Below are 15766 nucleotides of genomic sequence, written 5' to 3'. Positions count from 1 at the left end.
ATATCTTTCAAATGCTTTTTTATAATAATTTTGATGCATTCTAGAAGCAACAAAAGACATGAGGGGTAACTTTAAAGCCATTGTTAATGCTGAATTATAACTTATGTCTGGCAAGTAAATCAGGTCTCATTAAAAGGCAGACTACAAACCTTTATACACAGTGCCCTCTAGCTGCCTTAATTCTGATTTTATAACGTCAGTATACGCTTCCACACACAGAAGCAAAAAATTCCTGGACAAACCACCAGCTTTATACCAGTACAAAATGAATCCACATGTCTGCTAGAGAGACTACAGGCATCGTTACCTGTGATCCATCTACCTGGTTTTTCTTATCACAATGACCCACTCACCCCATCCCCAAAGCATTTCTCTCACATCTATTAAACAAAATGTATTTTTCTTATTGAATTTCCCAATCTGAAAAGTAGAGATCAGGAAACCAGTCTCAAGAAAGTAAAAACTGATTCAACATTTTTATTAGGACCCGAACAACCTCAACAGAAAGAATGGGTTTCTACCTTTCATTACTTTTTACTTTTGTGTGCAATCTACACTGTCTGCTTTGAAGCAGAAAGCACCAGTAAACATTGGCAGATCCAGGCTGACCTGCAAAGGGTAGGCGTTACATAAAATGTGAAGTCCAGGCCCTCTTCTCAGACGACATCAGTCAGTTGCAAACAGACACAAGCAGTCTATCATGTGTTTTCCTAATCCAACTGGCTTAGGGAAGTGCTGGGTTACTTTTCAAAGTCTTTGTCTTTCAGGAACACTGTCTGATGGACACTTGCTCTTCTCTTACTTCTCCCTTCTCTTGAGGCCTAGATTTTGCAGGCTTAAGACCTCTTCAACCACAGCCTCCAGACACCTATTCAAATCTGATGTACTTGGTGTGTTACTTAAATACACCTTCACAGCTGAATTCTCTGTAACAACATGCACTTTGCTGCTTTGTTAACCTTTAATGGACAAGATGACTTACATACCAGGAATTTTTAACCACAGTCATTTTTGTTTCTAAAAAACACCAGATAATTGCAGATCTTTAAAAAATAAAGATCTGTTTAAACTATTCTGCAATGAACCATCTTCAGCAGTGTGCCCTTACTCCTGTAAGCCTGAAGTCTGACCAGTGCTTTGGACAAGAAAGTCCCTTCCCTGACTTTCTCTTTCCAGCACAGTCTTCCTCTACCATATGATAGTGGATAGCCCCTCTTCACAGAATGTGCTGTTCCTTCAAATTCACTGTTTCTTCACAAAAAAAAAAAAAAACCAAACCAAACTCAAATCTTTGCCTCCAAACAGGGCTCTGTTTAAAATCACAGATTCATAGAATCATAGAAAATAGAATAGTTTGGGTTGGAAAGGACCGTTAAAGGTCATCTAGTCAAACCTCCCCTGCAGTGAGCAGGGACATCTTCAGCTAGATCAGGTTGCTCAGAGCCCCACCCAATCTGACCTTGAATGTTTCTTTAAGAACTGAAAGGCCACAATAAGGTCTCCCCAGAGCCTTCTCTTCTCCAGGCTGAACAATCCCAACTCTATCAGCCTTTCCTCATAGGAGAGGTGCTCCAGCCCTCTGGTCATCTTCATGGTTCTCCTCTGGACCCTCTCCAACAGGTCCATGTCTTTGTTACGTTGGGGTCCACAGAGCTGAATGCAGTACACCAGGTGGGGTCTCACCAGAGCAGAGCAGAGGGGCAGAACGACCTCCCTGGTCCTGCTGGCCATGCTTCTTTTGATGCAACCCAGGATATGGTTGGCTTCCTGGGCTGCGAGTGCACATTGCTGGGTCCTATCTCTTGGCATGAGTCAATAGGTAAGAAGCATTCACAGTTGATGCTACATTGCTCTTCACCAGCTCCACAGATACATATGTTCAAATAAATGCCAAATTTCCATTAAGAAAAAAGGTGCTCACTCTATAATGATGAAAAGGGTAATGAAAATAAAGGTTAAGATTAAAAACTGAGCAGAGAAATCAAAATGTTACTCATACGGCAAGGTATAACTTGTGAATTTATGCAAATATAAATCAGTATTAAATATAAATAAAATAATCATATAAATATAATAAATAATATAAATTAGATTATTGTGGAACTGATGTTAATCCAGCAAAGGAGGGTGACAGTCAGTAATCTCTGATCTAGAAGGGAAGCCTATTACTGTTAAACTTCACAGTAAAACCCCGAATAACCCTGACAACTACACAGTTTTGCCTGTAAGTGTCACAAGGTGACAAGAAATATCATGAATATGGGCCAACTGCCCGAAGTCTGAGCATGGCTCTCACAGTTTCTTTGTCTCCAGAAACTTTCTTCGTAAAGTGGCATACATGTGGTATAAGCGTCCCAGTGACCACTCTAAACCATGCTCTATAAAGATATGCTGGTCTGCTGCCAGCATTACTTGTTTCCTCAGCCTCCTTTTGAAGAAGAGTGGTGGGATTTCCTGCTCGCTGTGGAGAACAAGGAGCTCTACTGAGGCACCATTTGCTTTTTATTGATGCTACAGTATTCTGAGACTGTTTGCAGCTTCTGCATAGAGACAGAAGGATGACATACCAGCAAGAACATCCAAGCCCTTCCTTAAACATAAAGCATATTCCTTTTGATTTATTATTTGATTATATAATTTGCATATTTTTGAATTTTACTTCCAGGACTTTTCTTTTTTTATCCTTAGGGTCATTTTAAGAGACTTGATCCCTTCACTTCAGTGGAAACACTCCTGATTTATTATGGTATTAGAGACACTCGTGCAATTCTCAGGTCAGTCTGTAACCTCTAGAATAGAATCTAGGCAGAAGGTAGCCACCGTAGGCTGGTTCAGATGCCACGGAGTCTGCTTTAACATGAACAGCCACTCTGGTGATCTCAAGCCTCCCACTGGGACTGAGGGATCTCCAGTCAGATACTTTGACATTCCCAAGGCACCCTCAAGAGCCATGAAGCCTCCCCATTTCTCAACCACTGTGTTTTTCTTGGAAACAGTAAAAATTTACTGAGAGGAAAGGTGGCATCGGAAAACCTAGGGAAAGAATCACACCATTTTAAATTTTCTGACCCAGCCTACTGTCATTTTTAATGTATAAATCCTGAGCACAAGTTTGTGGTAAACAAAAACAATTTATTTATTTACAGCCATTTTCACTCTGTCCTCATTTTGAAATGAAAAGCAGCTGGAACCAGTAATACCAGATGGGAATATACAATCATATGCAATATTCATCACTACAGAATTCAAGCAATCTCTCTGACACTGTGTGCACTCTGCTTATTTACTGCCTGTGAATCACTTCATTTATGCAGCTGCAACATAGGGCAAAGCAGAACAGGGAGAACCCAGATCTTAATATCCACTGTGTGGAACATTCTGGGGTATTGCTTGTCTCCTGGACCCAGGATGCTTTCAGCAATAGATTAAAAACGAGTTTCTCCTCTTCAACCCTGCCAATATGAGAACTGAGCACTTATTCTCCACTTCCTGGAAGAGGCAGACAATTCTTATCCAGAACAAAACTCAAAACTTAAATATCTCAAAAGATGGAGGTTTCTGAGTCACAAGAACTGATCATAGGTGGCTTGGTTGTGGTGCTGATACATTCTAGCTTACTGAACTTTGGTTTCAACTTGCCGGCAGGGATTTTTTGCTGTGTGCAATTTTTTCCATCTTAACTTAACATTCACGTTTTTGTATGCATATATGAAAACCAGCATGGAATGCTTCTGGTGGGTAAGTTTTGTGAGAAAGCCATTTTTAATTATCAACAATATAACTCTGAAAAAGACTAAAAGATGCCTTTGCAGCCTCAAGCGCTACATGTCACTATACATATGAGGCTAAGAGGAATATTTCAACCCTGGAAACTTCCAGGCTTTTGTGACACCTGTTTCTGAAGTCTACAATGTAAAGTTTCTTTTCTTCCGCCCCTGACCCAATCTTGCAAGCCTTGCTACTAAGCCTAAGCAGCACAGCGCACACAGGTCACTAATAGCTGGTGTCACACAAGCAGAACTGCAGGTTTCTGCCACTGCTGCCACACTGCTCGGGAGGGGACCTGCTGCACAGGGAGGCATCGGGGAGGTGGCAGGGTACTGCCCTTCGCTCCTCTGAGAAAAGAACAAAAGCCCTGTGCAAGTTCCCCACTGCGCTTTATACAGAACAGGGTGTCATCCTCCTGTTACTTCAGATGGCTCAGTGCTAAAGGAACATTCCCTTTCTCAGCCTCACAAGTGTTTCAAGGCTAGAGAAAGGTTCTTTTGATTCTATTATCATTTATTCATCACTGGAGAACTAATTGTAGGTGTCAAATGCTGCCATTACCTAGTATCAATTTAGTTCGCAGCTACCATTATGTGTTAGATAGACTGGAGGTATTACAATGGGTCACCTGAAAGAAGCAGAACCCATTGTGCATCTTTACTTTTCAGAGCATGTGTCACTGAAAGCCATTTTATCACAATTCTTTTTACAGGTTGCTTCCATTTAGATAGGTTCTAACTGTGTCATTTTCAATGTTTCATTATAACTTTTACAACCAGTGGTGCTCTCCATCACAGTCATGCTGATTCTTTTACAGTAAAAACGTCTCTAAAAATAAATTCCCAGCCTACACTTTGCTAGGTGAGCATTGGTAAGCGGCAAAATATTTCTAACCTACCTGCATAGCACTCGAGAATTTTCTGTAAGAAATCTTTGCATGGAAAATGTATCCTAACTGCCATTAATCTTTTTGCATGCATATATGAATACCACTATGGCATGCAACTTCAGAATTTCGTGCTCAGCTATTTTAAAGCTCATTCATTCATAAATTGGTGAACTGCATTAAAAGTTTTACTTTAAAAAAAAAAAAGAAGAGAAAAAAAATCTTTAAAAAATAGACTCCCAGTAATGCCTTTAGGCAGAAGCGTACATCTTTAGAATAAAAAAAAAGCCTTTTCATTTTTTTAGAAATAGCCATATATCACTAAAATTCCCCTGTCTCTACATATATATATAGGTACCAATTCACAAACAAACACAACCAAGACATTCTAAAACATACTGTTCATTCCTCCTTTCATGGAAAATCCCTACGGAATGGACAAGGTAAATACCTCAGTGGATGTAACTGCATTTTGTCTGAATGATACTGAAAATTTCATGTTAATTATAATGCTTTAACACTAAATTTAATTGAACAATGGTAACATGGAGAAAGCTGTGGATACATTAATTATAAAAAGTTCTTTTCATTAATTTAGCATTTTTTTCTGTCATCTGGTACAGCCATGAGTAGTTATTTGTACATTAGTCAAAACAATCTTTGAATTCTTAAAGAATTTTGGACTGATCATTAACTTTTTACGGCAAGCATTCAACATTTTATTCACAATAATAACTGTGTCAATTTGCTGTAACTGGTGTTTTGGCTACTTATTCAAGCGTAAAGTTCCTTTGAGTGCTGAAACTACATAATACACAGTTTGGCGCAAATACCAAAAAAACCCCACAGTAGTAATAAGTCCTGCCTGAAAACTTTGCATATTTTTGCTGCACAGCAAATAAAAACATTCATTTCAAAACTTGTAGATGAGTGTAGCAGGAAAAAGGCTTAAAATGTATTTTTGTGAAAAAGGCTGAAGAAATTCTAAGACACTATTTATTGTTTACCAGTAAAAGAAAGTAGGGTGTTGCAGCTATTACCAAGCAAAAATCCTGAATCATCCAGTGAGTATTGTGACTAAAGAACTCAAGATTTGGCTCGAACACTCACAGAGAGAAGAAACAGCAAATGTATCTGAGTAATCAACTGGAAAAAAGTTATGAAATAAAGCAAGAAAGCCTTTAACCTCCTCACTATTTTTGTAGACTAAATTTCCTTTATCAAATATTGAAAATTTCTCCTCCCTCCCTCCCCAAATTTACTATCTTTTTTCCTGTTAGGGGACTAGAGATGAAAGTTTCTCCATATTATGAGTATTGTTTAGAGAAGACTAAGGATTCAAGTCCAAGTCCATAGTAAAAATACTGCTAGTTTCATTTTAGATTAACTCAGGTGAGTATCAATTAAAATAATGCAAGTAACAGGAATAAGATGTGTTATGGATCTACCATCTTAATTTGTGACCTTCACTGTCCGGTAAACTGAATATTTCCAATCTCTCCATGACATCGCAGGAGATCAAAAGGTTTGCAGCAAACAAGCAGATTTTCAACCATTTTTCTTTTACTGGAATATAACTGGTTTTTTTTCTAAAACCTCAAAAACTGCTCACAGCTTCCATTTCGCAGCCAAAATGTTAAAACTCTCTAGTTTGGGTGAAAAAAATCATAAAATTTTGATCAAAAAATACAATATTTCTAGATTAGAAAAAAGCAGCCAATTTTTAAATTGTGTGAAACATTTAAAAGTTCCCATGTGCAAGCACATCTCTTAATCTGCTGATTTGTAAAGTTGTGAACATATTAATGAGCAGGTGTTACCTATGAGCCAGATACTCTGTTTTAAAAAGCTGCAGTAATATTGCACATTAATTATTAAAGCAGAGTTTTATTTACATCACACTTAGAGATTCTCTTTAAACAGGTCTAGAACATATGCAATTGCTGAAAAGGCAGGTAAATATCTTTTAAATGGACCATTTATTTTTGTTACAGTTGGAGTTTTAGGGTGATTGATGGTTATAACACTGGATAAAGCAACAGGGAGACATGTATTATCACTTGCTAAACGCAGACATTTCTATAAAAGCGTCTGTGCAGTGATTTTTCAAGATGACAACTAAATATGTTTTACAAATGCATGTACTTTTAACAAGGCCTGCAACCATAAATGCTTAAATAAACTCAATTCACATTTTCTCTGAAGGTAAACCTGGTCTTTCATTTTCTTCCATTTTCTCTTGTACTGCTAAACGATAAAGAAAACAGAAAATTTAGATTGTGCTCTCTAGCAAGAGCAGTTTAACCATCAGCATTAGGGCAAGGACTACCACCTCAAGTGCTCAGTTTCATCCACACAAGTAGTCACATTTAAATGTGAGGCATTAAATGCAGCCAGGGCCAACAGAAGGGCACTACAAGAGACCATTATCCCAGGTGTCACCGTGTGGGAGCTGAAAGCACGACATGGGCCAAATATGTCTGAGTCACAGCAGCTGCTGCTACTGCTGCTGCCAGAGGAAAACAAGTGCCTACAAAATTTCTTCCTACACTTCTTTCTTTGGAAAAATGGACTTTTTGGAAATTGGACTTTCTTCCAATTCTTTCTCTTCTCTGCCATGGCTTTCATGTTCAGCAGTCTCCATCACAACAGCACCCTCCCCTCCAGCAGCCTAAAAAGGCTGGGGAATAGGCTGCCTACCCATCTGCTGACACCATCTACCTCATTACTGGCAGAGATGCTAGGGACAGGTGGGCTATATGCTCCCCAGTTCTGTAAGGATGACAGAAAAAGAGAATACAGCAGCAGTACATAGAGCAAGCAAATGTCTCACTAGGGCAGCAGCTGTGCTACATGTTTTTCCATTCTAGGTACTTGGTATCTTCAGGGTTTTCAGCCAAAATGAAGTATGAGAAGTGCTAGGAAACATTTTCCTTCTAAAAAAAACTGCTTTTTATGGAAGTGCTCATTATAAAATTTCTATTTATTAAAACTTCGTGTTTATCTGAACGTCCTCCTACGAGCTAAGAGCAAACCAGAGAAAGAAAGACAGTTAACGGACTAACTCCTCAGCTAGCGGAAAGTGAGCGTGGTTCCCCCTCAGACTGCTCTGCAGAAGATAAGTGTCAATTCTAGTTTCATCCCTGGCAAAGGAAAAACCTCTTAATTGTCCAGACTACAACTTTACAGATTTCCTAGTTCACAGTGAGAAGAGGTGACCTGAGGACCTAATTTCCTACACAAGAAGACACTACACTCTACCCAGATCATTCTGATAGGCCTATATCCTAACAGAACTCAGGCGGTGTCTTTGGACATCCAGCCTCCTACATCATGATTAGCCATAGACATACGGCCTCACGTCATGAGCTCCAAATGCAGGCTAACCAACTAACTTTAGCCATGTTATTTTTCCCTTTGGAATTCAACAATCTGGGTTAAAGAAAAGCATTTTTCAGCCTTTGGGAGACTCAATTCGTCGTGTGTCACAAGCAAGGAAAACAAGATACGTAAGCAGTAGTAACCCTATGGTTCCTGAAATGGAAGAGGGCTGATGGAGCAGAGTATTTTCACATAATCCCAATGGACAACGCCACAGTGACAATGTCACAGTGTGATTAAGGGAAAACACTCCCAGTGCCTAGATGTCAATTCAATCCAGAGTGTTATGAAATAAAAAAGGTAATGTTGTAGCCATTACCTGTGCCTTCAAAAAGGTAAAAAGACATCAGTGAGTGCCCACAGGATGGGCAGAGGAAAAATCTGCCTCATTATTGCACTTCTGATGTGAACAAAAACACTTCAAAAATGGCCGACTTTACTACACCATCAAATAATGAACAAGTTCCTTCAGGAACTCTTTTATATATAGTTTCATATTAACACATTCATTGACATTTTGAATATTTTAAATTGTGGAATTTTTTCACTTTAAGCAAGCACAATATTTTTTAAAAAAGGTTTTAAAACAGGGTTTTTTTTTAAATTAAAGTTTGTTAAAAAAATATTTTAAAAAATATTTAAAATAAAAGCAAATATAAAATATGTAACAGCACTATAAATTAACTTTTGCATAAGGTTTAACTACATTGTGCCATGATCAATTTATCGAGTCACTTATCCCTAGCACTGGAAAGGATACTTATTTGAAAGGTGGAAAGAGGAATCAGTCTGCACAGGCCTAAGACTTTCCCAAAGTCACATCAGTGTCACCATGGCAACACCACAGGATAGCTGTGTCACAGCCACAGGGCTACTTGCTCCAGGGCTACTTGTCCAACACAGGGCCTGAGCGTGACTCCTTTGGTGCTGGACATGCCTGTGTCTCTCACGTGCTTTTCCCAACGCAGCCTTCAGCATCCTTTGTATTTGCTGTTCTTAGCTAACAGGTCTGTCTGTGCTCAGCACTTACAGTTCTTCCCTCTGGCATCTCTGATCAGTGACAACCTTCTTAAAAGCAGAGTCATTAATTTTAGCAATAGGAAAAAGCTCTTAGAGAAAGGGATTTTTACAACAGTGCTACAACTATAGTTCTTACTTAAACACTTACAAATACTTGAGAGTAATTCAGGTAGTACACATGACAAGTATATAACTCCCAAGCTGGGTCCTCTGCCTATGTCTTGACAAAGAACTTCCAGAACAGACATTTGTCGCTCAAATCTCTGCGATTCGGCTTTTGCTCCTAAGCTACCTAAAAGAGTTCACAGAAAAATCGTTTAGATTCAATATTCTTTTTTCCTTGCAGTTTGGTTTTCTTCAAAAACTCCTATTACTTTCAGCCATTCTATCAAAGTGATTAATATTGCTCTCAAACTGATCAATCTGTATTATTCATAGATTCATAGAATCGTTAGGGCTGGAAGGGACCTTCAAAGGTCATCTAGTCCAACCCCCCTGCAAGGAACAGGGATATCTCCAACTAGATCAGGTTGCTCAGGGCCTCAAATGGATATATATATTATGGATACTTCATGATAACAGAGCTCCAACTGTGCCACAGTTTTTTGGCAGCCTTTGATCCTGCTGACCACAAGGTACTCCAGAGATGTCTTTATGGATAAGGGAGCTCTTTGGTATCCTGTCTGCATCCATCCACCCAGAGATCTATGACGATTCTATGCTGGTTGTTCTGTGATGTGCAAGACTTAGTTAGTCCTCTGTGTCTTCCCAAATCTGGGGTTCATTTACCCGGTGTGCAATAGACCAATTCTCACACACAGAGACGAGACACTGTTTATTGGATCTTTGCACAAAGACAGGCGCCTGTCCCAAGACAGAACACCCCTTCCAAAACTCAGAGAGCATTTATAAAGTATGTATTAGCATATTTACATGTTCATTGTCATTCCCTTAAACGACTGGTTAGTCTTCTCTCGCCTAGAGTGTAAATTAGCTTGCATGCTCAGTCCATTGCCTCTGCTCCTTTCTTTTGAGTCTAGGGTATGTTTTGGGTCGGTGGTCATGATCTCCCCCTGCCATCTTTACCTTTGCCCTAGTTACTGCTGACTCTTGCTTACTTTATATTTGTGGTATTCCAATCTCATTAACCTTCCACATAGTAAGACATTTTCCTTATCAATCTTTGAAGTCCTTGCTTTGGCTCCTCCTTTAGTGATTAATGGCTAGCAGAGTCATTAACACTTGCCAGATATTTTAGACTTAGAAGGACATGTCCTCCTCTTCAAGAATGTTTTAAGGCTCCTCTGCTATCCCTCATTATCTTAAAGGACACAAAATCTAGTACATCTTTGCATCAATTCATATTTTTTCAGGATGATGTTCTTTTAAGGACAGCTTGACAATTCAAGGATGATCATCCTGGTTTCAGACATTATATACATATTTGCTTTATCTAAGTACATGCAAGCAGGCTGCTATCTTAAGTCTTGGCAAATTCAATTAAATCGTTTACTTAAACCTTTAACTTCTTCATGGCTGGATAACATCTGCACAGAGAGTGTGGTTTGGGGAATATGTTTCTTAGTCTTTAAAGGGTTTGAGATGTCAGAATCATCATCTTTTAATTACATCTAAACTAACCATTTTCTTTGCTTTGCCATTTCCTGGCTTAGAAGGAAAAGCTTGCTGAAGTCTACTTTACAGAAGACAGAAGCAATATGGCAGATTTAACACATGGAACCAAGAGGTACTTTTTCACTAGGTGATATGACAGAGTACATTTAGCTATAAAGGTTGAAACACCTTGAACTAGCTTGGAAATTTTTAACTAAACTTTAATTTTCAAGTACTAATGCTGGCTCAAGAGACTTTTCAATCACAGTGACTTGGCCAACATGGTTTCTTTTGCTGATGTGATCTCACTAGACACAGTGCCTTAGGATCCCAGCTAGAATAACAACCTACAATAAAAAGCCTCACTGGCAGAGCACTTAAAGACTGCAGCCTTCTGCATTCTTGGAGCAATATTTACATCTGTAGTGCTTACATCTGTATTAAACTTTCTGCCCTCTATATACACTACATAGTGTAAGCTTGTCACGGCCTGTTCTGTATAGAATCTACATGTATTGTGAGGCGGTCCCTGTTTTCCATATACTATTCGAGAAACACTCACGATGGCCCCAAAGGATTAGTCACTAAGAATGGCATAAAGGACTTACGAATTTGAAACCCTTCCTTCCAGCAGTTCACAAAAGCTTGAACTTTCTGAAGCTCACAGTATAACACAATTATCTTTGCCAACTGAGTACGTACAAATATGAAGCCTTTTTTCTAGCTGAGAGCTTGAATCATAAAAAAGAAAAAAAAAAACCACCCAAAACCCAACAACAATTTAGGATTTGCCTCATGGTATGACTATGGTATAAATACATAACTAAAACAGATATATACAAAGGATACATCAACATAAAGCTCATGAAACATGGCTAGGTAGACACAGCTATGAAGGTAATTTGGAGGGCTAATATAGATCCACTGTGGACCTTGTAGTTCTATAGAACAGTAACAGTGGTTAGGAAAACACATTTCTGTTTGTTCCTAAACCTTGCTCTAAAAATTATGCTAATGATGACTAATTCTTGACTCATTAAAAAGCAATCAAACAAACTAACACACAGAATCCTGAATAAGATGTGGTATAAAGTCTCCAGTAAATACACATTTCCAGGGACACAATAACCTGTATGTAGCTGCAATCCAGGAAAAAGGAAAAGGAACAGTAGCTAATTTGGATAAAGGTAAAGTATTTAATAGAAAGTTATTGTTGCGGGTTTTAAAAATATATATAGCTGTTTCCTTGTTTCAGCTTGTTAAACAAAACACAAATTGTCTTTATATGCATTTGTCAACTGCAGATTGTTTGTAATTGGGTCCCGATTCATTACATCGCTTAAATAGGGTCCTCTTCAAAATGAACCTTAATTAAAATTAATTAAAGGAATGGGTTTTATTCCTAAGGAATTTCCGCTATTAATGTAAAGTGTTGTCATTTCACACTTCTGTGAAAGAAACAAGCAATAAGAGAAGACAAAAGTACACCAAAAAGATATACTCTCTCCTACTGCTTTATAAGAATAATTGAAACCCTTTGACAGCACAGGTAATAAATTCACTCCAAACTCTCTCCTGACACGTTCAGCACTCAAAGAAGACAACCCCAACAACCTGTATTATTGCTAAAGTAATGTGACAATTAGCATCAAAAGGGAAAATGTTTTGTGTCTACAATTTTAAAAACACTTTACAATATTGAATAATGATGCACCTGAACATCCTTTGGCCAACTGAAAATCGCTTTATCTAAGACAAGACAGCTGACATTTGTGAGACAAGCAGTTACAACCCTGATTTTTGGATGTCGTATGAAAAGTACATCACTGTGTTGTCATTTTAAATATCGAAGCACTATTTACTGACGCAGGTTCCCAAAGGAGAGAATAGATTTCCTTTGGACAATATATCCTCCACTTAAAAGGAATACAATTGGAAAAACTTCAATACACGTAGGTACTGACTTAAGACTGTCTTGGTATGTTACGCATGCAAAAGTCACCTATAAACGACAGTAAAAAATATCGGACAGTCCCTGGTCAGTGCAAGACCCAGAATTCCTTTAAAGAAAGACACGATAAATTAAGGACCGTGAATTTGCTTGTGGCACAGCAAAATCCAGAGAAAAACTTTGACCGAAGGGATCCCGGTACGCTTCCACTCGGTTTCGCTTTTCTACCGTTAAAACGCGCCCTTTGCTGCCACCGCGTGGGCTTTGCCGCAAAGCACTAGGGATGAACACGAAGACTTCTCCATCCCTCTGCAATCTTCTTCTTTCTCATTTGATTAAAGAAAAAAAAAAAAAAAACAAAGAAGTTCTTTCCTTTCATTTCTGTTTCAAACACAGCCTTAAATAAAGAAGCTCTGTTCCTTGCCTGTTAGGTGTGTTACACAGCTCAAAAATCACTGCTGAAGTTCAAGAGTCTAAATGACTTAACAAATAAAACCACACAAGTCCCTCATTTTTTTAACAAAGTATTCAATGGTACTTTGATAAAAGACATACAACACCTACACTTCACCCTACCTGTTTAGATACCACAAAGTTACTTGTTGTTCCAAGAGTTCAACAGGTTGGGAGCTAGATGGGACTTCAAGCAGTGGCTGGAGTTACTTGATAGCTGTCAGGACTGAGTCCACAAGGCCTCAACCACATGTACATCGGTCATGTTTACACACAAAAAGGCTGTAACAAGCTTTCAGTCCACTTAAAAAAGACAGTGGGATTCCTTGTGTACAGCATGGTCAGCTTCCCAAATCGATGGCAACAAATCTAGGGCTGGGGCATAGCTCCAGGAAAAGAGAAGCTTCACCCCGCAGAAAGCAAGAGGGTAAATTGACTGACAGCAGTTATTTTTTAGTACTAGGCTGTGCCTATTTCCAGGAATGTGGATGCCGTTTGCTACACAGTCTCTTCAGTGCAGCTAATGGAAGGTTGTAACAGACATGGGGAGCAGGAATGTTGACAAGGACAAATAAACTCTGATTTCCAGACATGAGTCAAGCTTTCAAAATCGTTAATGCTTGTCTAACAGCTACTTACAGTTTATGGAGCATTAGAAACACAAAATATAAATCTTAACATAATACCAATAATAGTATGACTATGTAAACAGGGAAGCCAGAAACCTGCAATGCTTCCACCCTCCTCATTTCAGGGATGATTATGTTGCCTCTTATCAGGCACCTATTCGTGTTTACCACATCATTATCGTGATCGTTTTTGAAAACACTTGGTGATTCCATTGCTTTACCTGCTTTGCATGAATCGACACATTTAGCCGTCATGTCACAATCTCATGATCAGCCACACTGGTCTGTGCTTATGTCACTCACTCAGTGACACCCAGTCTGCCTCCTACTCACCTTTTGTTTCACATCCCGTTGTTAACAGGAGTTTATACACTACAGATTTTTGTTGACACACTGAAGATCTGTAACACACCACACCAGGGCCTGTTAAATAACTCTTCATCAGACTCTGTTGGTATGGCTCTGATATTCTGCTAAGAATATCAGTTATTTGCACTGTTCTTCAACTCATACATACGCTGGGTTTCTTACTTCTTGCTAGAGACTCTTCAGATGTTATCTTGCCTTTCATGAACAACAGAACTGCGTATTTTTGTCTAATGAAGTAATTTTATATGTATTAGATAATAATGGAAATTTTTTCAGGAAAATCAACATGTGAAAGTGGTGTTAATTTTGAGATAATAGGACAAAGTAAGTCTTGTTAACCCAGAAAATTAATATAAAAAGCTCCATTTGAAATAAATCCAGATATAATAAAAAGATAGCTGTTCAACCCAATTATAACTTTGCCCTGTTGAAACACCTTATGGGGAAAAAAAATAGATTTTTAAGAATATTTTTAACAAACTGGATCAGCAAATATTATTGTACATAACAAAAATAGCACTATACTACACCTTTACTGTTTGTGTTTTGAGTGTGAGCTTCCTCAAGTTCAGATGTTTCAATTTCTTTTAACTTTGAATTTCCTGAGCATGGACAACAGTAACGCTCATACTTTTAAACTACTTAGCCCCAACTGCAAATCAAATTTGTTGAGCTATAACTTCAAACAAAATAAAAAAAAAAGATATGTTCATGAGTATCCTGGTGTAATAGTTGCTATCATTAGACTAGGACCCCACTTTTTATAACTGATATGTTAATCCTCCTGGCTAATTAACCAATTAAATTACTATTCTGCCTAAATTCAGAAAACAGAGGAATAAAAAGACAGTGAATACTGGTATGCTTACATTTTGGTAAGCTCTTGTTCACTGAAAAGCAGCATAATATGAAAAGTTTCCAGTAGAATATATTCTAGAGCACAAGAGACAAAAAGAAACTCTGTGACCTACCTCATATTCCCTGCCATAATGAGGAACAGATTATAAATGTGAGAAAAAATGAAGAGGAAGAGGATGGTACTGAAGAACATCGTCATCCAAGAACCATGGTCCTCTCGAAACATTTTCAGACGGAGCAACTGACCTGTGGTATGAATATTATGAGAAAGCATATCTTAGTAAATACATGTTTATATGATAACAAAACCAAAATAGAGCACAAAACTGTATTTCTTCTTATATCCAATCATTCCATTGTTTGTGGGGAGGGCAGACTCAGTACCATGCAGACAAACTACTCTTCTGTAGTTTGGCATGAACAGATATTATTCCTACAAAATTTCAAGGTCTCTTCTCACAAACTGATGAAAAACTTGTTTGGGCTTGCCCAATCAGAATCACCAAGGTGGAAGTCTAAAGAGAGTCCACATCACGCCCGTGGTACCTGATCTAAACGTGGCTGTGTAGACACTACATGTGATTCTACACACCATTAAGCAGCTTTTGATGTTTCCCTGTTTCAGTCATTAGTATTTCCACCCACTCTGCTCTCATGCTGGCACAGCAGGTTGAGCAGCCATGCACAGGCAAACAAGAGTGGGGAACTGACCCACCTAAAGAAAAAGAAAATTAACTTTTTTTTTGTTTTTTCTTTCATTTGAATTAGTTCCATCAACCTGCTGACCTAGAAGCAGGTCAGTAGTGCTGCACGTCTGTGCAAAAATGGGAAGGAGTG

The 15766-nt window shown here is 38.4% G+C and overlaps 1 protein-coding gene across 1 annotated transcript in view; it reads right to left on the bottom strand.

Moving 5' to 3' along the window:
- TMEM117 (transmembrane protein 117) overlaps positions 1-15766 on the bottom strand; it is a 223492-nt gene that overhangs the window by 176069 nt on the left and 31657 nt on the right. Inside the window, 1 exon segment of the mRNA XM_086610851.1 lies at positions 15043-15175. Within this exon segment, the coding sequence (XP_086466977.1) occupies positions 15043-15175 (133 nt within the window).

The sequence above is a fragment of the Tauraco erythrolophus genome, chromosome 4, assembly GCF_009769465.1.
Source record: "Tauraco erythrolophus isolate bTauEry1 chromosome 4, bTauEry1.pri, whole genome shotgun sequence".
NCBI lineage: Eukaryota > Metazoa > Chordata > Aves > Musophagiformes > Musophagidae > Tauraco > Tauraco erythrolophus.
This window is presented reverse-complemented; position numbering and strand designations above follow the sequence as displayed.